Below are 23,341 nucleotides of genomic sequence, written 5' to 3'. Positions count from 1 at the left end.
CTCTTCCTGTCTCTGTCTCTCTCTGACTCTGTCTCTCTGTGTCTCTCTCTCTCTCTGTGTCTCTGTCTCTCTCTTCCTGTCTCTGTCTCTCTCCCGCTCTCCCTCCCTCTCCCTCTCCCTCCCTCAGGCCCCAACACTTACGATGATGCCGCGGCGTACATCCAAGCCCAGTTTGAGAGCAAGAACCGCTCCCCCAACAAGGAGATCTACTGTCACCTGACCTGCGCCACTGACACGGGCAACATCCAGGTGGTATTCGACGCCGTCACCGACATCATCATCGCCAACAACCTCCGGGGGTGTGGCTTGTACTGAGGGGTGCCCTGAGAGAGTCTGCAGCTTCCTCTCCTTATCCCCTCCTATCCTTCTCCCGTTCCTTATTATTTAGATTGTTTCCTCTTTCCTACCCTCCCTAGCCTACCTTCTCCTCTCCTCCCTCCCCTTTGGTCTAACCTTTGACACTCCTCTTGAAAGTATGTTGATGATAGTCACCAAGGCCATGAGGGCTCGGCTGAGTTTCTAAACGAAAGGTGAAAAAGTAGAAAAGATATATAAATATATGTAGAGAGATTCAGTTTGGCTTGCGTCCCTCGTCGGCCACACTCTTGTTCTTCTGTGGCTGACTGCCAGCGGAGCAGATTCAATTGAATTAACAACACATCAAAGTATTACAAAAACCCGTACAGCTGTTGAAAATGTCTGTAAGCAAAGTCAATGAAAACAGCCTTTCTTCTTTGTCTTTTTTTGGTCCTAGTTACTGTTATTTGTTGTTGATTTTGTTAACTAAGAAAATCTGTTAGCCTTTTTATTTTTATTCATTATTATACATGGTTGATTATTTGTTGATTATGTGTGTGTATATTTATTGTGCGAGCGTCAGTCTGTACACCTGATTCTTATTCACATTTTGCCTCACCTGACACCATTTCATTTGGGTTTTTTTATGTAGAGTTTTGCTGTATGTGTACTATGTGAGACAGTATAAGTAGCTCTAAGACATGATGGGCAATGGGCCTGAAACTACAGCTCGAGAGAAAAAGAAAAAAGATAAAATGGAGAACTGCTGAAACTGACAACACTGAATTTAGCATTCCGTTTACATTCAGCTGAGGCAATTTACAATTATTATGTTTTCATTTTATCATTTTTTGAGTAGGGGGGAGGGGGATAGCCTCTGAAGCCCATAGCTAGTCCATGAAGCCGTGGATGAGGCCGGAGACTTGGAGGGGAAGGTGTGCTGAGTATCTCACTGGTGTGCTGTTTATAAAGCTAGACTTCCTGGAAGCATGTTCCCCACATTAGGTCTCTGGACTCTCTCAACATGGCTAGAGTCATTTCTAACCTCCTTCATCCTAGCAGCGCTCATCACAATCCTCTTTTGATAAACTCTAGGCAATGAGCTCATAACTTCTTAATGACTGATTATTAATCAATTAATCAATTCCATGTGTTTGCTGACACCCCCCCCCCCCCCACACACACACACACACACACATACACAAACACATACACACTCCGTCTGTGCCTGGCGTTCTTATTACTACTGCTTTCTCAACTCTGAGTTTAATTTATTACTTACGTTTTTAGCATTGATGTTTAAAGCCCTGAACCCATTACACGTGACATTTGTCCTCTAGTTTTGGCATGATGACCACCTTGCTTTTTATTTGAGTGGAAGCCAGAGTTCATTGAAAAGGGTCAACTCACTTCCCTGTGTCCCCCTTCTTCCTGCCAAACGTTCTTCCTACCCTCTCACCCTTAAACCCCTCCCACTACTAAACCCCACCCCCCTGCCTGATGCTCCGCCTCCCCACTGAAGCCATGAGACAGATAGCATGAGATCCTCATGGCTTGGTCTAAAGAGAGCAGATAACTGAAACCAATTTAAAAAAGTGATGATAATAATGATAACAATAATTTCCACATGCATACTGTTAAAAAACAAACTGAAACTTAAAAAAGATGAATAAAATGGAGGAGGACTGAAAGTTAAGAAAAGGTTGGATTGTTGGTAAATAATTCCAGCAGTAATGGAGCGGGTTTCCTTTTGGCGTGAAGGGGATGATGTGATGTGTCCAATCAAAAGAGGGCGATTGGTGGAAATGGATGAAAGAAGTCTTTTTCAAAGGTCATGTCGACTAATGTCTTGTCTGGGTAGAAAAGCTGTAGATATTCGGATTCTAGGAAAGGTATATAGAATTACACTGGTTTAAATAGAAAAAACGACTGCACAAATAAATGTTATGCTTATTTTATTGACGGTAATAAAATAAAATACAAAATAGCTCAGATAAAAATAACTGAATATGATAATTCTGTACCATTATGGAAAGGTATATTTCTTGTGCTTTGTAGCAACAAATCATTTCTTTTTCTCTATATATCCCTTTTTTTAAATAACAAAATAAAAAAACAATGTTTGCCAAACGGGTTCCCATATGTGAGCTGGCCTGACCGCGCTGTGGCGACCGGTGGGAGCCTCTGTTGTGTTGCTCTGAGCTGCCCTTATGCTCTGTTTTTGCCTGTTTCCCTACATTTAGAAGTGTCCCCACTTTTAGCTTGACTCCGAACTACGAAGTACAATAACAATGCCTTGTCTTTTAATGATTTCTAAAGAAGTAAATGAAATGAAGAATCACTTTATTGAACAGGCCAGGGAGACCAGTTCTTTTTATTCCTTTTCTGTGGTGTCCGATAGTTATGTGGGCTCCCGCATGTGTGTAAGCACATCCAATGCTGTACAAATATAAAGTCATGCTTATTCATTCTTTCGCCCTGTTTATTTTATTATTTTATTCTCATTGTTTTTTGAGGGTAGGGGGGTGCTTTGATACACAACTTCCAGGTCTACAATGAAAAGCACAGTTCTCAAACACACTTTGTTCACACATGTATAACATGTAGATATGGAACTGCATTACCATACCTTAACTTATTTAAATGTCTTGTATTAATCTAGTCATCTATATAACCTCTTTCCTGCCTTCTTGATTTCTACTTTGGAAATATGCAGGCAAAGCTATGTATAATGACAAGATACATTTACTCTTTTTTTTCTCCCAGTGGATGCTTTTTATTCTGTGCTGATTTATTTATCTCTTTATCTCCCCATCTTCTTTTCTCCCCCTCCCCCCTCTATCTTCTCTCTCTGTCCCTCCCTTCCTCCTCTTTAGTGAATGATTGTTTGGTTGTTCTTTTACGTGGGAAGTCTGTGCTGGAAAAAACAATCGAATGTAGTGTTTACATTTAATGCCACCATTTTCATGACTACAAAAAAGATAAAACAAATTCATCAAGCAATTGTTGTCTCTGGTGGTTTCTATGTGGGAGGTTGCTTCTTTGCTCTTGGAGTGGTTTGGATCAAATCAAAGGTGCATGTTTTCAAGTCCAGAACTGTGAGAAAGAAGATTTTATTCCAGGGCAAGATACCAAAAACAACTAACACCATAATTACGTGGTCCCCGAACTTTATTCTTCCATTATTCTCCCATGCTTCACTTCCCAAGCTTTTCAATTCATCACAAAACATTGTACATCAAAGCACACGACAATGGCATGGCTCTCAGTCACCTCCAATCATTACTTCTTATTCTCCAAAAAATGTAACCAACTGATTCCTATTGGATTACTGTAATCCAAAACAAGCCAACCACAAACAGCCTACATCCTCTCTAGATTTAGGCCCAATCCCACTTCTACCCCTTACCCCTCCCCCTTGTTTTGAAGGGGTAAGGGGAAGGGGTAAGGGGTAGAAATGGGATTGGGCCTTAAGATTGGGGGGAGGGGGTGTGATATCAGCGCAGGACGGCCCCCCGACCTGTTGGTCGGAGGGGTAGCTATCGTTGGGCTGTGAGACAAGGGAAGGGCCATGACCACCTCCTCAAGGATGAGAGACCGGTGGCAGGGAGGACGTTGTTGTTTGGCTGTGAGACATGATGCTTATACCAACCACTCAGTTGCTTGGTCCATTGATCATTTGCTTTCAGAAGAAAGGGGGGGGGGGGGGGTGAGAGACACGTCTGGCAGGGGGGAGGATGAGAACAGGATGAAGGTTGATCAAACATTGTATTCATTGAAACTGGCGGTCAGAGAAAGGGACCAGGCAGGGAGGGCTGTGGGGGCAGGGATAAGGTGTCTTCAACTAGCAGTGGGGGTCAGAGACAGGGCTGTGGCAGGGAGGGGGACAACAGCACCAGGCGAAACCATATCTAGCTGTTAATGTACTGTGACAATAAATACAATACTCTCAGAGGCTACATTGTTGTTTCATATATACATATTCATATTAGAGATGAGACATTGTACTATACTGCATTACAATCCTGCCTAATTTGAAATAATTCATATTTCCAATGACCACATAACTGACTTTATACGTCTTCCGCCTAATCTGATTGGTGCATATCACTGATTTTAATCGATAATTGGTGCAAAACAATAATATTACTAATTTGAGATGTATACGTTTTAGACTTTGATCCTTTGGATTTTTCAGATGAATGTTATTCCATTTCTAGAACATATTTAAGTTATAGCTAATTTTGCTTGAATTGTTTGTAACAAATTTCAAAATTTGAAATGTAAGTAACAAACTTTCAGAATAGATGAGGGGGTGTGTGAAGACAAGGGAGACTTTCCAAATAAATTATCATCAATTATAATATTTCAAAATAATAGCGTGTGTTTGATATGTAATGTGCGCCCAACTGGAAATGCACTTCTCCGGCATATTTGGAGCTATCTTTTACTTACAGCATCAACATTGCGTTTATTTGGTGATGACCTTATGTTTCAACTTTAACCAAAGGAAGCAAGTAATACGCTGCATTGGTGCTAACCAGTATGGAACCAGGTCTGGAGCGGCATTGAAAAGACAATACTATTTATACATTATTTACAAAGCATTTATGGTCGAACTACAGGCCAAACAAATGACAATGACAAAGTGACACTTTCCTAAGCACAGGTTGTGTTGTGGCCGTAAACATCAAAGACAGAGGGAGCAGGAAACAGAGGCCCTTATCATTGGATGATATCTTAAATTGAATTGATCTATGTTCATTGGCTTTAGAAAAAAAAAAAGAGGAGATATCCGTATCATGCTACATGCATGCAAATTCTATGTTATTCAACATTCAGGCGTTGCAGATTTTTTCTTATTTTGTGGCTGCGTCCTTTATTTGGAGATCAGTAGAGGGTGCGGAGGGAGGTAAGCCTGAGTGGGGAGGCATCATTTTAAGCGAAGGGTGTCAGACATCCTGAAGTTTGTCAGTTGAATCCGTGTCTTGTTCAAAGGAACAAGAAGACACCGTCCTCGTTAATCTGAGGTGATACCTGTCAAGCGCTGTAACTCGCCAGACAAACACGGTCTACTCCTGTGTATGATCACTACTGCCTCGCTGTGGTGAAGCCAGGGAACTGCGCGACCACACCTAGTTATCCCCCTGCTAGAAAATCACATTATGTAAAGTCTGTGTCTAAGTGCATGTGTGTGTATGCCCACATGTGTGTTAATGTGTGCAATAGTCATTCAGAAGTGTCAATATTCAATATATTTGCCATGCAGTGTTTTAGACGTTCCATTATGATATCTATTCTCTTGAATTGGCAGCAGTCACACAATTGATCTTTCATTCAGCCTATCGTTCATTAAATCTCAATAATCATATTGTATTCATATAGATGTGTCATATTCATTTCACACTCACACACACAAACACACACGCACGCACACACACACATACACACACACACTAATTTTGCTTGTCACTTCTGTCTAACTATGACTCTGTCGTCCGGCCCTATATTCACATACATCCTCTGCATGCTTCCTCCATGCATTCCCCTCTGCAGTGGGCTGGGTGAGAGGTGTGAGTGTGCCTCTCGCTGCATTGTTATCCCTGCTCCAGGTGCCTCTGTCATCGAGTGAGGAGATGAGGATCCAGATGGCAGGGGAGCCAGGGGGATGAGTCCCGAGAGACTCCCTTTTATCAATGACTGAATAAAAGCACCTTTGTGTTTCATAACGACGATGTCTGTATTTATGTCCACACAAAAACGAAACGGACAATGGTTCAATACAACACACAGGTTAGTACACAGTCGCACACTCATACAACAGCGAGATATTAATAGCACTCCCCACAGTCGCCCGGCTGTTGCTAGGATACTATCCAGAGGAGAGATAAACCCCTCCCTTGGACCCCCTCTTTTCCCCTCATTCGCTTCTACGCACACCAAACACACACACTATCATTTTTATGAAATCCTGCCCTTCCATAAAGCAATGATTCCCGATCATGTCTATCTCGCAGTGAACTGCCTGACATCACGTTGTTAAATCTACTCCATCTGGCAGTTGGACGGTTCTCAGTGGCCAGGCGTGCCTGAACAAGGCATGAGTTATAGTCTAGGCTAAATGCCTGGAAGACAGGGCATCTCCTGGAGCTGGGTGGAAGGAGACCAGATACCCTGAGATGAGACCCCCCGGACCACTGCAGGGAGACACAAACACACACACATCCACACACACATACACTCTCTCTAACGTATGTGAAAAACCCAAATATGGTCCCCAATTTTTTTTTATTAAGTGTATTGTTGATTAACATTAAATTCCAGATAGTGAAAGGTCACATTGTCCCAGAGCGGGTAGTGTGTGCGACTGAGGCAGCGAGTTGGAGAGGGCAGGGTTTTAAATTGAGAACACAATGTCCGTGCTTCAAGGGGATTGCTATGACGCCCTGCTTTCCAGCTCATTGACAATGCACAAGTCGGGTGTGTTAGATGAATGGTGAGTGAATCCTATGCGTGGCACTATGAGCACTGCAGTGACTGATCATGGCCACGATGTCAAAGTAGGCCCAATGGTAAAATCAAATGGCTGTTGTTTCGTGGAAGGAAAATTGGACTTGAGAGACAAGATTTTGGCATTGGTCCAGTAGCGCAGACAGAATAATGTATGAAGTTTGAGAAATCCCACAGAGCTAAACACGTACATGGAAATAATAAATGCTTAGAACGCACCACCAATGCATTTGGAAATGGCTGTCACAATCCATTAGCTCAGAGCATTCCTTCTGCACTGTGGAGACGCAATCAATTTGACAGGAAGTTAATGGATCAAATGGAGGGATAGAAATAGCAATAGCTCTTACCTAGCCTCCTGCTCTCCACTCTTACATTAACTGTATTCATCTTCTCAAATGAATATAGTTACAAGAAATTGTTGTTGTGTTGTTATTTTTTTTAAATATCTTCTACCATTACTAAGGTCGATCACCATATTTTTGTTATTTATTTTGTGTTCTAGATCGTCTTGAATTATTATTGGGAAACATGCAATTTAATTTAGTACAAATAACGTATATATCTAAATAAATAAATCATCTATCTCAGGGATGGGCAACTGGCGGCCCGCATCCTCACTCAGTGCGGCCCGCATCCTCACTCAGTCAGGCCCGCACATAATAATAATAAAAATAAAAAAAAGAATAATAATAATTGATCGAGTTACAGAAAACTCGGTCAAGAAAGATGAGAAGAATTCATAGAATTCGAAGGCAAACCCATGCGTCTAGTTTGCTTAGAAGCGATATATCAGTCATTAAAGATATCCACTTAAGTCGCCACTACAACTACTACAACTGCTTGTTGGGTTTGAGTTCATTGAGTTGTTGCACTTAATGTTGGGCCACTGTTTTTCAGTTTTTTGACTTCATTGAATGATGATGTATGTGAGCCCTTTGCACTGATAAAAATACTGACCATTCATGTGGCTGTTTGAGCATGGAAAACATGAAATGAATGTATGTTGGTTCAATTAACATACCGTACATAGGTTATGATTCTGGATGATTTTTTAGGTAGTGGCCATCCCCAAAATGCACCAGAATACAGGAAATCATATCTATCAAATTCAAAATTGTGTAGCTTCTCTCAGCTCACGTTTAGTTGAAGTGTGCAGTCATGTGGCCCTCCGATGGTTATGATGAAAAATGTGGCCCTCTTTATCATGAAAGTTGCCCATCCCTGACTGTTTGTCGGTTTGTCGGTCTGCCTGCCTCTCCGTCTGTCTATCTGTCTGTCTATCTATCTGTATATTTATCTGCTTGTTATGTTGCTTGCCCAAGAGATGTGACACTGGTCATTGTTTATATTCCTGACAATTTGTCATTGGTCAGAGGTGGCGTCATCAAGGATGGACGACTTAAAATAGACGTGCGACTGTGGAGCCTCAGCAGCTAGATGCATAACGACAAAGCATCCATGTGCTTTATCCAACATGTTCTGATTGAAATGTACACTGTGAATAAATATTGTCAGTTTGAAATGGGTTATGCTTAAGAATCTGGATTGACTGTACATGCTGCAAATTGTTAGGGTTTGCATTTAGCTCACCCGCTCACCAGCTTCCGCAAGAGACTCAAGAGATTCACTTGTTCAGAGTTCAACCCACCACCCCTCCTCCCTTACCCTCCTAAAACACCCCTCCTAAATGTAAATGTAAATGTACATTTAGCACGTCAACATTCAAATTGACCTCATCTCCTCCAGTACCTTAGTCTCACCCCTCTCTCTGTGGATCTGGGTACCATATTCATGATGCTATAAATAAAGGAGAGAATCGCAATACGTTGCATGGAGTTTTAAAACGAAGTGCTGGTGCAATGCAAAGTATGTTTACCTGCGTCTATGGAAATGCAAACAGGCGCTCCTGCGCCCAAAGTCTGAGATGTCTAATGTCAACAGGCTAGGAGTACAAAGCCTGCCCATTGTGCCAATTTTTAGTCTGTCTGATTAATAATCCTAGTGCAGGAAAATGGCATCAGCTGGTCTCTCATGTGATCACGCACATCCAAGACACATATTGGATGGAGGCATTTTTTAATACTGAAGGAAACCAGTATTATCAGGAATCAGTACCGGGTGTCATGGGTGTGTGTGTGTGTGTGTGTGTGTGTGTGTGTGTGTGTGTGTGTGTGTGTGTGTGTGTGTGTGTGTGTGTGTGTGTGTGTGTGTGTGTGTGTGTGTGTGTGTGTGTGTGTGTGTGTGTGTGTGGTAGACTGCTACCGGACGTTTTGGTTCGAACACAGAATATTTTCGCTAGCAGAGAGAGATTTTCCTTGTATAGTTAAAAATGATCCCCACAACCATCTCACCATTGTCACCATAATAATGCATTAGTGGCATTATTGTTTTTGTTGGCGATAACTACTTTTGAAACTTTGGAAGTCGCAGTTGTTTCTGATTGTTCCAAGTAATCCTACTTTAATTGAGCTTGGGTTGCAAAGTTCTGGATTAATGGAACGGGCTTTTCTTTTAGACTGGCTGGGCAGCACATTTTCAATTCCATCTGCCAGCAGTGAGCATGTGCGAATCCCACTCTACGTGGGCGTAGTCATCAAGACAGCTTGTGTCACGTCTTACTAACACCTGCATAGCAAGGCCGAATCTTTAATGTTGCTATATGTAACACATCTACTGTACTAAATCATAAAATAACTATGATATGTCATCAGAGAATAAGGAAACATGCTTCATAGAAATACTGGCAACAATGCAAATTTTAATTTCCAATCCAGGTTGAACGTCTGTTTTTGTTTTGAGCACTATTCTCAGAGTTGACCCTGCCAGCTGACCATTTCGACCGAAATGTGAAACTAATTTGCAAACAGAAACAGCATGTTGCAGCCATGGAAGCTGCAAAGAAGGAAACAGCTTGGAGCCCAGAAGGATTTCAAGACACCGTGTTGGCAAATTCTCTGGAACAGGTATGCATTGACATACAGCTCCACAGGAGCTGGTTTATAGTTTGCAAACAAAAAATGAATTGCAAAAGCAGAAATTGGCTGATGAACTGACAGCGTAGGACTTGTCGTAACTTGTCAGTCTCAAAATATAATAACTGTCATTGTCTCATAATATAATTGTGGCCAGGTTTTTTGCAGTCTGTTAAGCACTTTGTAATGCATTGTTTAATTTGGTGCTTAAAATAAAACATTCTCTAACGGTCTTACTTCCTTACTGATTAACTTTTCTTCTGGACTTCAGGACGCAAACAGACCAACTTCTGGTGCATTTTGAGAGTATCCTGGTGGTGTAGATCCCGGCCTGGTACAACAGCTTCTCCACCCCCTCAGCCTCTTCCGACCGGTTCTGTCACACAGCTGTCATCAGACACTAGACAAGTCACCTTATGTCGGTTGGTCCATATGTCCCTTCAGTTCTTGTACGTAATTCTGTCACTTTGCATAAGAAATATTAATATGCATTTCTGTTCTCATATGTGATTACTTATTTGTTTTTTATCTGTGTCTGTGTTGTTATCCTCTGTCTGCACATGTTATCTGTATATTGTATTTACACTGTTGTTACATGTTGCACAGTTGAGGATTTCATGTCCAGCATGAATCCATATCTGGCAAGTATTATTTTTACTTTGTTAAAGCTATTTATACCTATAGTATTATATTTATTTAATCATTATCTGGAAGAAACAATTATGGGACATTATTTTCATTATCTTTGCAAATTTGTCTTTCAAAGAACATTCAAACTAAAATAGCATGGAGAGAGAGAGAGAGAGAGAGAGAGAGAGAGAGAGAGAGAGAGAGAGAGAGAGAGAGAGAGAGAGAGAGAGAGAGAGAGAGAGAGAGAGAGAGAGAGAGAGAGAGAGATAGAGAGAGAGAGAGAGAGAGAGAGAGAGAGTAACAACAATATCCAATATTAAGGCTCTTTCTTGCCCTCACTTCCAGCTTGGGGCAGAAGATCCACCATTTGTAGCATTAAGAACTGAACATTGTGCTCACTTCTTTAATGTCAAACATTGAATAGGTGGATTATATTATGTGTTTATTTTCATACAATTATTATCATAAGACAACGGGTCAAAATTATCAGAATGATCATTTAATTCAATGTAGTCCTACTCAAAATCAAAATTAAATGTGCACATTTGAATGTTGGCTATTGAATCCTAAAATGTAAATCGGATTTGGTACATTAAGTAAATATCCAAAGGCTTACTAACTTACATTACGAAGTATATGGAACGATTATTAACAGTAATTTCATATGTTGCATAAATCAATGATAAGTATCCGCTACACTTGATGAAGGTGGCCCTCTATTGGCCTCTAGATGCATAACGCCTGGACTTTGCTTCGGTATTTCTTAAAGGAGAACATTCATTTTACGAATAATAACAATACTTCAATACAATCAAATCAAAGCTGCAGATGTTTTAATTATTACAGATGTTATAATGTGCAAGTATACACGACATGCTGTCATTTTCAAGATGCGTTAGATCATATATATGCACATATACATATGTAAATAGTGTGTGTTTGTGTGAGTGTATAGATAGTTCTGCATATTTATATCCACACTGCTATCTATACACTACAAATATGTGTGCGTGTGCGTGTGTCTGTGTGCATGTGCGTGCGCGTGCTTGCGTGCGTGTGTGTGTGTGTGTGTGTGTGTGTGTGTGTGTGTGTGTGTGTGTGTGTGTGTGTGTGTGTGTGTGTGTGTGTGTGTGTGTGTGTGTGTGTGTGTGTGTGTGTGTGTGTAAATGTGTGCGTTATTATTTTTTGCTGTCCCAAGTGTTCACTCGTCTCTATGGCGCGCAGACAGACAGGCAGACAGACGAACAGACAGACAGGCAGACAGACCGGCGGACACCGTAAGCAATATATTCAAAGATACTGGGCCGTGTGCCATTCCAAAGTTGTCATTCATGACCAGGAATAAACACACAGACACAAGCCCATGTGCACCCATGCACATGTATCCCCCCCCCCTCCTCCTCCAGCAGACTGCGACCACTGGTCTCACACGTCCACGTCTGGGCATGCATGATGTGGGGCGTATTAAGTAGCATGTTTAATCTGGTCCAGCGTCGAGGCGGAGGGGGATGCGTTGCAGCGTGACCGTCTGTCTGGCCAGCCCCTCCAGGTCACCCAGAGAGCACCAATCCCCCTGAGACTATGGACCACACCCCAGGGATCTGTGTTGTACAAAAAGCCCGGAGGTCTTTATTGTCCCTGTATACTGTATTATGTTCCTTGTTGGGCCCCATGCACTTCACTTGTTGATCTTTGGCCTCTTGAGTTTTCTATGAGCTGCTTATCTGGTCACTTGCCCCTCCGCGAGCAAAATCAATCGTAGCCTACTTTATAGCAGTCGGAGGATTCCCGTTATCACCCCAATGATACAGAGAACCCGGGGAATGTGATCGCGTCAACTGAGCCGCGCACATCGAATTGCGTGGCGCCACTGGTTATTGCACTGCTAATTATTCTTTCATTTTCTTTTAAATAAACTCAAAGTAGCAATATCACTCCCCTCCAACACTTATAAAGCCAGTGTATCTACGGACCTATTTTTCTTTACCGTGGGTTGTCAGTGGTGGCACAGAATGACAGGGTTTGGAATCAGCTCTGCCATTATATCAACAACAAGATATTAAATATGCTCCTCGTCAGGGGGGAATGGATAGAAGAAAATAAGTTGTGTCAGTAGATGTAGCCTACTGCCTCTGCGTCTAGGACTGAGGCAGAAAAACAAGCAGCTGGAACGGAGTGATAAATAGTTTATTCACTGGCAATCTATTTTATTCTTTTTCAACTGTTTCGCTCTCCTCATGCATGATACATGTGCCCCACTTCGACACACCAACAAAACAAAAACACCAAATAAATGAAGAGTGACTTTCTGTCACCGACTGACAACAATAGATTGGAAGGAGGGGACGTTCTACACTTGGGCTTCATATTCCACAGTGGCGTGCTGAACTGGACACATTCAGTAATAAAACACATCATCCTTACTTCTCAAAAAACAAACACACACACACACACACACATACAAAACACACACACACACAGACACACCTTAACTCACCAGGTTGACCACACAAACACACAAACACACACACACACACACACACACACATAAACACACTTACGCACACACACACACACACACACACACACACACACACACACACACACACACACACACACACACACACACATACACATACACACATAAACACACACACACACACACACACACACACACACACACACACACACACACACACACACATAAACACACTTACTCACACAAACACACACACACATAAACACACACACACACACACACACACACACACACACACACACACACACACACACACACACACACACACACACACACACACACACACACACACACACACACACACACACACATTGTCTCCAAGTTGTGTATCACTGTAGCATCATTACCCTCTCTGAGTCTAGTGATATTGATGCATTTTAAATAATTAATAGCCTCCACCTCTACGATGGCAGCCTCAGCTTTATAGTGGTAAACAAAGCCAGGGTAACTCTGCACATGTCCTTGAATAGCAATGAGGGGTGGAGAGAAGCACACCGAATGGGATACAGTGAGTGATTGGGTCGGCCGGAGATTGACCACTGTGAGGTCAACTGTATGCCTGTGAGGAAAAATGTATATTTATTTATTTTTTATGTTTTCTATTGCAAATTCCTGACTTGAGTTAGGTATTTGTGATTATCGCAGACATCCTATCAAAACAGTTTACCATGGTTACCAACCAAACTGATTAATTGATGCTCTGTCGTACAGCAGCAACACTAACAGTTACTAATGACTCATGCTCTGATTGGCCTTCAGCTGTTCTTTCACACGCGCCCACACGCACACAGGCGCCCCCACACATGCACACACACTCACACACGCACACACACACACACACACACACACACACACACACACACACACACACACACACACACACACACACACACACACACACACACACACACACACACACACACACACACACACACACACACACACACACACACACATACAGAGAAAGAGGTAGTTAGGTTAACAATCCTTGCATGGACCAAAGAAGGCAGGAAAGTAAAAAAAATCAATAAACAACCTTCCAGATATCTACTGTTTTGCATAAATTATTGATAATGCCTCTTTAAGCTGTTAGTTGCCTATGCACCCATGTGGTTTTTACACATTTATTCCAGGTCAAGAAAATATTGGATCAATATGCCACCCTTATGAGCAGGCGAGACAGCTTACCTTTGTAAGCCTTGCCTTAATGTGGATCTTTGGTAATTGCATATGGTCCTAGATATAATTCATAAATCTTGATCAGCAACAAGTGCTAACGTCAAGAACAAAACATGTGTGTACGAGTACGAGTGATAAGCATATATGCCCGCACCACAGAGTGCCACACTGCATGTGAGTGCGCTTACGTGTGTGCATATGTGTGCGTGCGAAGGTTTGCATGTGTAATATTTTCATAATTTTATCATATAGGCCTACGCCTTTGAGATTTGTCTCAAATAATTTTGTCCTGTCTTTCTGTCTCATTCAATTGTACGTAAATAATTCTGTGGGACCCCAAGAGAGCTCGCTAAAGCCCACCAGATGCCTGCGCAATCCGCGCGTGTGTAGTAGTAGTATTATTATTGGGAATGAGGTGGAGTATTTTGGCTGTAAAGTCACAAGAGCGACTCGCTGGAGCCAGGAAGTCGAAATAAGTAGTCGGTGTGGGGGAGCGAGAGAGAGAGAGAGAGAGAGAGAGAGAGAGAGAGAGAGAGAGAGAGAGAGAGAGAGAGAGAGAGAGAGAGAGAGAGAGAGAGAGAGAGAGAGAGAGAGAGAGAGAGAGAGAGAGAGAGAGGAGAGAGAGAGAGAGAGAGAGAGAGAGAGAGAGAGAGAGAGAGAGAGAGAGAGAGAGAGAGAGAGAGAGAGAGAGAGAGAGAGAGAGAGAGAGAGAGAGAGAGAGAGAGAGAGAGAGAGAGAGAGAGAGAGAGAGAGAGATTTCCAGCCAATTGCCAAATTATGCGTTATCTATACCGGCTACTGGTCCACGAGCCGAGGCAGTGAGAGAGCAAGACCCCGCCAAAGGTAGATCGGCACAGCGCAAGCCCCAGACGAGGAAGAACACGAGACACGGAAGAGACGCCGCGAATAAATGAGATAAAAGGAAGGACGGCTAACTCCGATTCTTTTCGAGAAAACACATGAACTATTGCTGTACAGGAAAATAGTTGAAAAAGTACACTAAGATTTCTGAGCCGAATCACCAACATGCCTCGGGTAGTCCCGGACCAAAGGAGCAAGTTCGAAAATGAGGAGTTCTTTCGCAAGTTGAGCAGGGAGTGTGAGGTAAGAGCTCTTCTAGATATAGGCTATTCAGGTTCAATGCGACCTAGGTGCATTCAATCATAATTTTCGGAATTTGATCGACACATAACCTGATACATTGCATGTAGGTTAATAGCATATGTAGTTAATGATAATTATAACTTTATGTTTCATTTAATGTTGTCTTTCAACATTTCGAAAATAACTTATCTGCGGTGCGGAATAATTGAGATGAATTGGCTTGTTTCACTTTAATGTGGTAGCCTACTTCAATAAATGTATGGTAGCCTACTTATGCATCCAAATGCAAAAGCGTCTATGATAGGTATACTTCCTGGCACACTTCTGAAGTACAATACAAAATACATTCGGAACAAAGCACAATCCCTTACAAAGCGAAACGAACTGAAGGCTATAGTCCCACAGAATCAGCCCCTCACACGTACATTATCAAAAAAGGCTATATTGTGTATTACTTTATCCTATATATCAAATATAGCCTATATTTGTCCTCTGCTCTTGTTCTTTCCCCATCTGTTGAAGATCAAATACACGGGGTTCCGGGACCGGCCTCACGAGGAGAGGCAAGCCCGCTTCCAGAACGCCTGTCGGGACGGACGGTCAGAAGTGGTGAGCTACACCTTCTAACGCAAACCAAGAGCAAGATGCCCCAGATCTACTCGCAAGAGTTCCTAAAGTCACACATTACACACATTTTCGCACATATTCAGCCCCCCATCGCCTTAGTGGAGGGTTAGGTGTTACCTATAAAACAAGAACACTCTAAGATAACCTTGCTTAGAATGAGAAAGACATTTTTCAAAAAGGTCTAGCTATTGCCACTCGAAGTCTGTATATGATTAAGAGATTACTATTTTCAAATAAAGTTGAATCATGTTTAGGAAAATTATGTTTGTATAATTAAAAATATAAACCATGTTTATTTTTTCCAAACCGATATGGTAACTGGTCATAGGGTTGTATACAATAGATGACTGAATCTGTCATTCCTACCAAGTACGCACGCACCACACACAGCCATACACAGACACATGCACTCACCGTACAAACTACAAACAGACACAAAGGCACAAAAGATGAGCAGTTGCTCTTACATGACTTCAATCTCTATGTCATTAGGAGCAGTGCAGGTTAGCATGTTTTTAACATATAATAGTGAACAAATTATGGACACATACACAGACACACAGACACAGGGTACACACACACACACACACACACACACACACACACACACACACACACACACACACACACACACACACACACACACACACACACACACACACACACACACACACACACACACACACACACACACACATACACACACCCAAACCGTTTTCTGAAAGTATAGTTTACACTTAACAGTTACACTTACGTTTGCACAATTCGATACAAAATACAATATGAGCATTTCTACATTGAAATATTCATTTCATTAACGCCACTGCAAGTAGACAAAATCCCCCACAAACATAATTGTGGTCGAACAATATCGGCCACAACAAACTGCTATTTTTTGATGATGTTAGTAAGTTATTTACCCTTTCGCAAATGGAATGAGTTTGTATTCATTTTGGCAATGCAGAACATCCCAGGAGAAAGGGCAGCTATTTCAGAATCGCACTAATCCATAGTAAATAAAATTCAGAATCAGGCTAGTAAATTATGTCCTCTGTTGTTGTACTTATAACCTATTCTCTGTTTTTATATTCAATTAATTCCTACAGTATACCCAGGGCATGCTTACTAAGCAATCAAAGGCAATCAAAGGCTATTTTTCAGTCACACATTAGGCATAGTGGACAGGATTATTGAAACGTGTATGTTTGAAATATTATTTTTCGGTCAGATCAAAAAATACTGAAATGCAACAAGGGTCTGAGTGAATGCATGAAAAAGGACAATGAGGAAATTAGAAAAACACTCATTGACCTACTCTTTCTCAAAGAAGGAAGGATCCGGCTATTTTATTGGAATCCAACCGTTCACCTTCATGATTTCACTTGTTTTTGTGCCCTGCAAATATAAATATAGCAACAACTTATATATTGTGTGTTTGTATGTATGGAGTTGTGTGTGCCTGTTAAAACGTCGGTCACCAGTCTCGATAGAGTAGTCTTTTTATAAAGCCCTTCATTATGTTCATAATAACATGTCTTCCTCTTCTACGTCTACCACCTCTAGGCCCCCCACACACACACAAACACACACACACACACACACACACACACACACACACACACAACCACACACACACACACACACACACACACACACACACACACACACACACACACACACACACACACACACACACACACACACATACACACACACACACACACACACACACACACACACACACACACACATACACACACGCATAAAAAATTTGAACACTTTTAGGTGTTCAAATTTCACACCTCTTTTTCTGATTATTTCTTTCATTATTGCAGAGTGTTTTTTGCCTTGTGTTATCTTTTAGTGGCTCATTATCTATGCGTGTCTGTCCGTCAGGGTCTCCGATAACCACGGTGATTTTTGTTCTTTGGTACGACCCTAACCTTCATTAATCTAATGGTTCCAGAGACTAATGTGTCATTCGAGACCCAGAAAAATCTCCCTATCAATAATTTACAGCAGTGGTATCCATCATATATGACCAAATCTTACTGAGATTGAAATCCACGTAGACGACATAGGAGATGCCTAGTTTTGTCTTTGTCCAAAAGAAACATGCTATTACCAATATACCAATATATGCATTTATAAATATATATGTATAACCTTAATGCAGACGGATCCAGTGAATCAGATAAGCATATTACCAATTCAAAAGCACATGAGATACATGCGGCCTAACCAGACCCTTTCACCAGGTGTGACAAAAGAGCTGAGGTCCACATGATCTGAGCTGGTCTGATAAATGGGATGATAATTCAAACAAAATTATCTCCATTGCGTCTCATTAGAGATGAGATGCATTCCAAACTATTATTGATTTTCATGCTATGGTGGTTGCTCTCACTTGCTTGCTCTCTCTTGCGTTCTCATTCTTCCCTCGTTGGTTGATCTGTGTCTTTCTGTCTATCTATCTTTCGGTCGTTCTTCTAGTCTGTCTGTCTGTCTGTCTGTCTGTCTGTCTGTCTGTCTGTCTGTCTGTCTGTCTGTCTGTCTGTCTGTCTGTCTGTCTGTCTGTCTGTCTGTCTGTCTGTCTGTCTGTCTGTCTGTCTGTCTGTCTGTCTGTCTGTCAGTCTATTGTCCATCTGTATGTCTATCTGTCTATCCCTCATTACTTCCATACTTCCTTCCAGTTTCCTCTGCTGTTTATTCTTGTGGTTGTTGTTTTTCAGTTGAGCTTTATGTTTCTCTCTCTCTCCCTCTCTCTCTCCCTTTCTCTCTCTCTCTCTCTCTCTCTCTCTCTCTCTCTCTCTCTCTCTCTCTCTCTCTCTCCTATCTCTCTCTCTCTCTCTCTCTCTCTCTCTCTCTCTCTCTCTCTCTCTCTCTCTCTCTCTCTCTCTCTCTCTCTCTCTCTCTCTCTCTCTCTCTCTCTCTCTCTCTCTCACTCTCTCGTCTCTGTCTCCCTCTCGCTCCCTCTCTCTCTTCCTCTCTCTCTCGCTCTCTCTCTCTCCTCTTCTCTCCTTCGATCTCTTTGTCTCATATTTCCTCCCCCTCCCTGACTTCACCCCCTTTCCCCCTTTCTGATAACCTATATTCCTTCACCCTATCATTTCCTTCTCACTCTATTCATTACATTTTCCATCTCTCCTCTGCTTTTCTTTTACTCCTTTTATCAACAGTTGACAACATTCTCTTTCTTCCCCCCCTCCCATTTTTCTCTTTTCTCTTTCTCTTTCTTCCCCCCTCTGATTTTCTTTCTCTTTTTCTCCTTCTTCCCCCTCTCTCATTTACATCCTCCTGCCACTGTGACACAACAGCAGTAGGCAGCAAATTACAATCAGATGGCTGTAATTTAATACCATAAAAAAACAAACAGGAATAAATGATGACTGGAGTCTTTTATTCAACATTTTTCTCAAACGTGGTTGTACATCATGCACAACCACACACAGATACACATACACACATGTACAAACATACACAACCAACACGGGTTGGTTGTGTCTGTTTGTGCATGTGTTTATGTGTATCTATGTGTGTGTGCTTTTAGAGTCTGCCTCACTCCGTCTTTCTTTTGTATTACTTCTCTTCTCCCGCCATTTGTGCCCCAGAATGTTTTTCCCTTTCTCTCTTCTTCTCTCCCAATACCCTTCTTTCTCTTTTTATTCTCTCTCCGTGCATGTCTGTGTCTCTCCTGATGAGAGGCAGATTTGACAGGATACATAATTCATACGCTTCCACAGTCGACCTCAGCTCTAATGCCCTTAGTATTGATCTGCCATAGCAAAGCACATGCAAACTCACTCACACACGCACACACGTTCACAACCACACACACACAAAGAAGCACACACACACCAAAATATTGCATATTAGGAATAAAAAACATTTTCTTTGTGTAATTGAATTGCATGTCTTACCATACCTTCTACAATTTTTTCATGAGGAATTATGTTTGTAAGACATAAATAATCAAGTTATAAGATGGGTAAATCTGGCTTCAGTTTGATTAACCTTGTTATGCGGTTTTACTCAAATTAAACAAAGAAAATAAATGCTCAGAGAAAAACACTTCTTCTTTTGGTCTGATTGATACTTCTATTTATGTATCTATACATGATGTTAAATAATATAAAGTAATTGCATTGGCATTTGCATTGTTTGTGGAATTTGACTATTGTGTGTACAAACTAGCTATACTAATACAAGTCTCAGATCAAATGTATATGCATCCCAAACTCACTGTTGCTCTCTCTCCCTCTCTCTCTCTCTCTCTCTCTCTCTCTCTCTCTCTCTCTCTCTCTCTCTCTCTCTCTCTCTCTCTCTCTCTTTGCAGGCCTTTGTGGCCACTGGTACCAACCTCTCCCTCCAGTTCTTCCCAGCCAACCTGCACGGGGACCAGCGACAGGCTCCCACTAGAGAGTATGTGGACTTTGAGAGGGAGACAGGGAAGGTAGGACCAGGACAAGCATGAAACGGATGTTGTTTGAGCAATGCAGTAATGTCCATATTTGTCTTCTCTCTTCTTTGTCTTATTATTTTTTTCACCGTAGTGATCTGTGTGAAACGCACAGTCCTGAAAAATTCATACCAAGGGCCAAACTAGTGACACATACTAATAATTCAAATCGTATGCATAAATCCACTCACATTTACAATACGTATTCTAAATCATTTTTGGGCTTTCATTTAATTCTTCCGTCCTTTGGTTTACATTATTTTTATTAAAGTGTTGCTTAAAAACTGGCGCACTTAGTTTTGGATGGTACTGCTTATGTTTGTTCGAGCATGTGTGCTCAAGCAAGTTTCTCAAAGGCCTAATTAGACAATAGTTTCAGTACAGTGTAGAACTTGTCATGGTTTGAAGGGTTAAATAAACAACACATTAGCTTGCTCCTGCTGTCAAGGTAATGTCCACTGAAAAATACTGCTCTTTTGTTGCCCTGTTTGGATTGTTCTTAATTGTCTCCCTTGGCTCAGTGTGTGTTTGTGTGTGTGTGTGTGTGTGTTTGTGTGTGTGTGTGTGTGTGTGTGTGTGTGTGTGTGTGTGTGTGTGTGTGTGTGTGTGTGTGTGTGTGTGTGTGTGTGTGTGTGTGTGTGTGTGTGTGTGTGTGTGTTTGTGTGTTTGTGTGTCTGCTATCAAAAAATATTGCAGGCTGCTCATTAAAATTGCATTCTGGGCAATTAATAGACCTCCTCTCTAATCTCAGCAACTTTATTTAAAGGTCCCATGGTATGCTTCTTTATGGATTGTTTAATATAGATATTAGTGCATTACATTAATCACACACACACACACATGTGGCGCTCGCAAGGTCGTAGCTCATTGTCTCATTGGCGGGCCAGATCCTCTGGGCGGGCAAGTAAGAGAAAGGGGAGGTAACTTGGCCCCTTATGACGACATATGGGGTCACATTCTAAATCAGCACGCCTGAGCTTCCATTTTTTCAAAGGCGAGCAGGATACCTAGTGCTCGTTTTACACCGAACGCAAGTTTTAGCCACTGGGGGACGATAGGCAGGCTAGGGGAACTCATATTAATGAAAACCTCATAAAGTGATGCTTTCATGCCATTGGACCTTTAACATCAATTATTTGATGGCTGTGAATGGTGTTTGTGTTTAGTTCAAACAAATCCTCATGTCTTGTTGCTGAAAACTTTGCAGTGTTTTCGCTGAAAGATGTGATGTGTGTGTGTGTATTTCTGCGAGTGTGTGTCCGTGTGAATGGGTTTTAAGACAAAACCAGTTTGGTCAGCATTGGGCTGTTTCATTAGGTGTGTGTGTGCAGGCTTCCCCATCTATCTCTAGGTGTGTGCGTTGCGCGTGGGGCTGCGTGTGTAGAGGGAATCCCCCGCTCCGTCAGCTCGCTGAGGGCTCGATCTATGAAGTTGTAATGAGGCCAGGAGGCTTTGATCGAGGGCAGTGTTTCGCTCCCAAGCACACTGAGAGCTTCCAGCCGAGTCCCCTTTCTCTGCTCGCTGCTCAGCGGGTCTGGAGGATGAGCGGGCATTCATGACAGACATTCATATTGTGAGCTGCTTCACAAGGATCCCATGTGAAGTGGTGCCGCTCAGGGCCTGTGCACTTGGAGTTACAGCATGTCACCAAGTGACGCCTCGTGTCAAATAAATATGGGTTCTGATTTCACTCAGACACAGACAGCATTGTGTCCCCAAAGCATAGGAGACATTTATTTACTTATTCTAAATTCTGATACACACACACACACACACACGCGCACGCACGCACGCACGCACGCACGCACGCACGCACGCACGCACGCACGCACGCACGCACGCACGCACGCACGCACGCACGCACGCACGCACGCACGCACGCACGCACGCACACACACACACACACACACACACACACACACACACACACAAACACACAAACACACACAGGCATGTGATATATACAGTATATAGAAACACAAACACACACTCACACACACACACAGACAGACACACACACACACACACACACACACACATGCAGACACACATAAAGTGACCTGTTGTAGCCATTGTAGCAGTTTGAGGAGAGACAGCAGTAAAGGAGTTAATTTAAGCATTAGGACCTAAATTGTTAGAAAGCATTCACCCTTTAATATCTAACTCTAAGCAGCTAATTCTAAGATATGCTGCTTGCTTAAGATAGCTTTGTAATAAGCTTTTTTTTATCGTATTTATTTCAACTGCAGTCACCACTTTGTTTTATTTCAACAATTAACACATCTTCATTGGTGCATACATAATTACTTCTTTAAATGATTTATATATGAATCATGTCAGTCTGCCTGTGGCTTTCAGTTGTACTATGCATTAAAGCTTTCCTTTTTATGCAACGGTGGGTACTAACAAGAAGTGAAGGTCTACTGCACCAATGTCAATGCAAGGCTAAACACATTCAAGTAAATATAGATCTATGTTTACAGAGGGGGAAGGAGTCACAGAATGTTAAAGCAAATGAGAAGCAGACATACAATACATGAATTCAGTCATGTGTGCAAAACTTTGAGCAAAGTTATGAGTTCACCCTCTTGGGGGCTCTTTAGATCTTACCAGAGGTCACAGGACTGTATAGAAATTAGACTTCCAGATCACATGGGTCACGCAACTAATGTTTGATCACACTGCAGAGTAACCCTGGAGGGCTAACACAGGCGAGTAAGACAAATGACAGAGAGAGAGAGGTTGCTTACTTCTTTCATACATTAATGTCTTACCTTGACCTTATCCAACACAAGACCTCCTCTTAACGTGCTTTGATGACCTTAGCAATACCCTAATCCCTAAACGTGCATCTTTGTAACCCAAAACCCAAAACAGAATCCTATACCTACATCTCAAGGGTCTGGCTGGCGTATTTTGTTTCCCTTATTACTAACATCCTGTGTGTCAAGTGTCAAACAGTTTGTCTGGTGAACGGCAAATAGCACTTTTCCTCCCCACGGTAGACTTCCATTGTCCTCT

At 42.0% G+C, this 23,341-nt stretch overlaps 2 protein-coding genes across 4 annotated transcripts in view; both read left to right on the top strand.

Annotated features, from left to right (window-relative positions):
- gnao1a (guanine nucleotide binding protein (G protein), alpha activating activity polypeptide O, a) overlaps positions 1-3,451 on the top strand; it is a 69,087-nt gene extending 65,636 nt beyond the window's left edge. The window contains exon 8 of one of the 2 annotated variants that reach the window (XM_056599458.1): positions 128-3,451. In XM_056599458.1, the coding sequence (XP_056455433.1) occupies positions 128-315 (188 nt within the window). In that variant the 3' untranslated portion in view covers positions 316-3,451. The remainder of the gene's footprint in view (positions 1-127) is intronic. The other variant, XM_056599459.1, reaches the window with a different exon arrangement.
- An 11,419-nt stretch (positions 3,452-14,870) lies between these two features.
- cbfb (core-binding factor subunit beta) overlaps positions 14,871-23,341 on the top strand; it is a 20,939-nt gene continuing 12,468 nt past the window's right edge. For both annotated transcript variants that reach the window (XM_056598950.1, XM_056598951.1), the window contains exons 1-3: positions 14,871-15,234; positions 15,757-15,843; positions 20,198-20,314. In XM_056598950.1, coding sequence (XP_056454925.1) covers positions 15,157-15,234; positions 15,757-15,843; positions 20,198-20,314 — 282 coding nt within the window. In that variant the 5' untranslated portion in view covers positions 14,871-15,156. The remainder of the gene's footprint in view (positions 15,235-15,756; positions 15,844-20,197; positions 20,315-23,341) is intronic.

This window comes from Gadus chalcogrammus, chromosome 9 (assembly GCF_026213295.1).
Source record: "Gadus chalcogrammus isolate NIFS_2021 chromosome 9, NIFS_Gcha_1.0, whole genome shotgun sequence".
NCBI classification, from domain to species: Eukaryota; Metazoa; Chordata; class Actinopteri; order Gadiformes; family Gadidae; genus Gadus; species Gadus chalcogrammus.
This window is presented reverse-complemented; position numbering and strand designations above follow the sequence as displayed.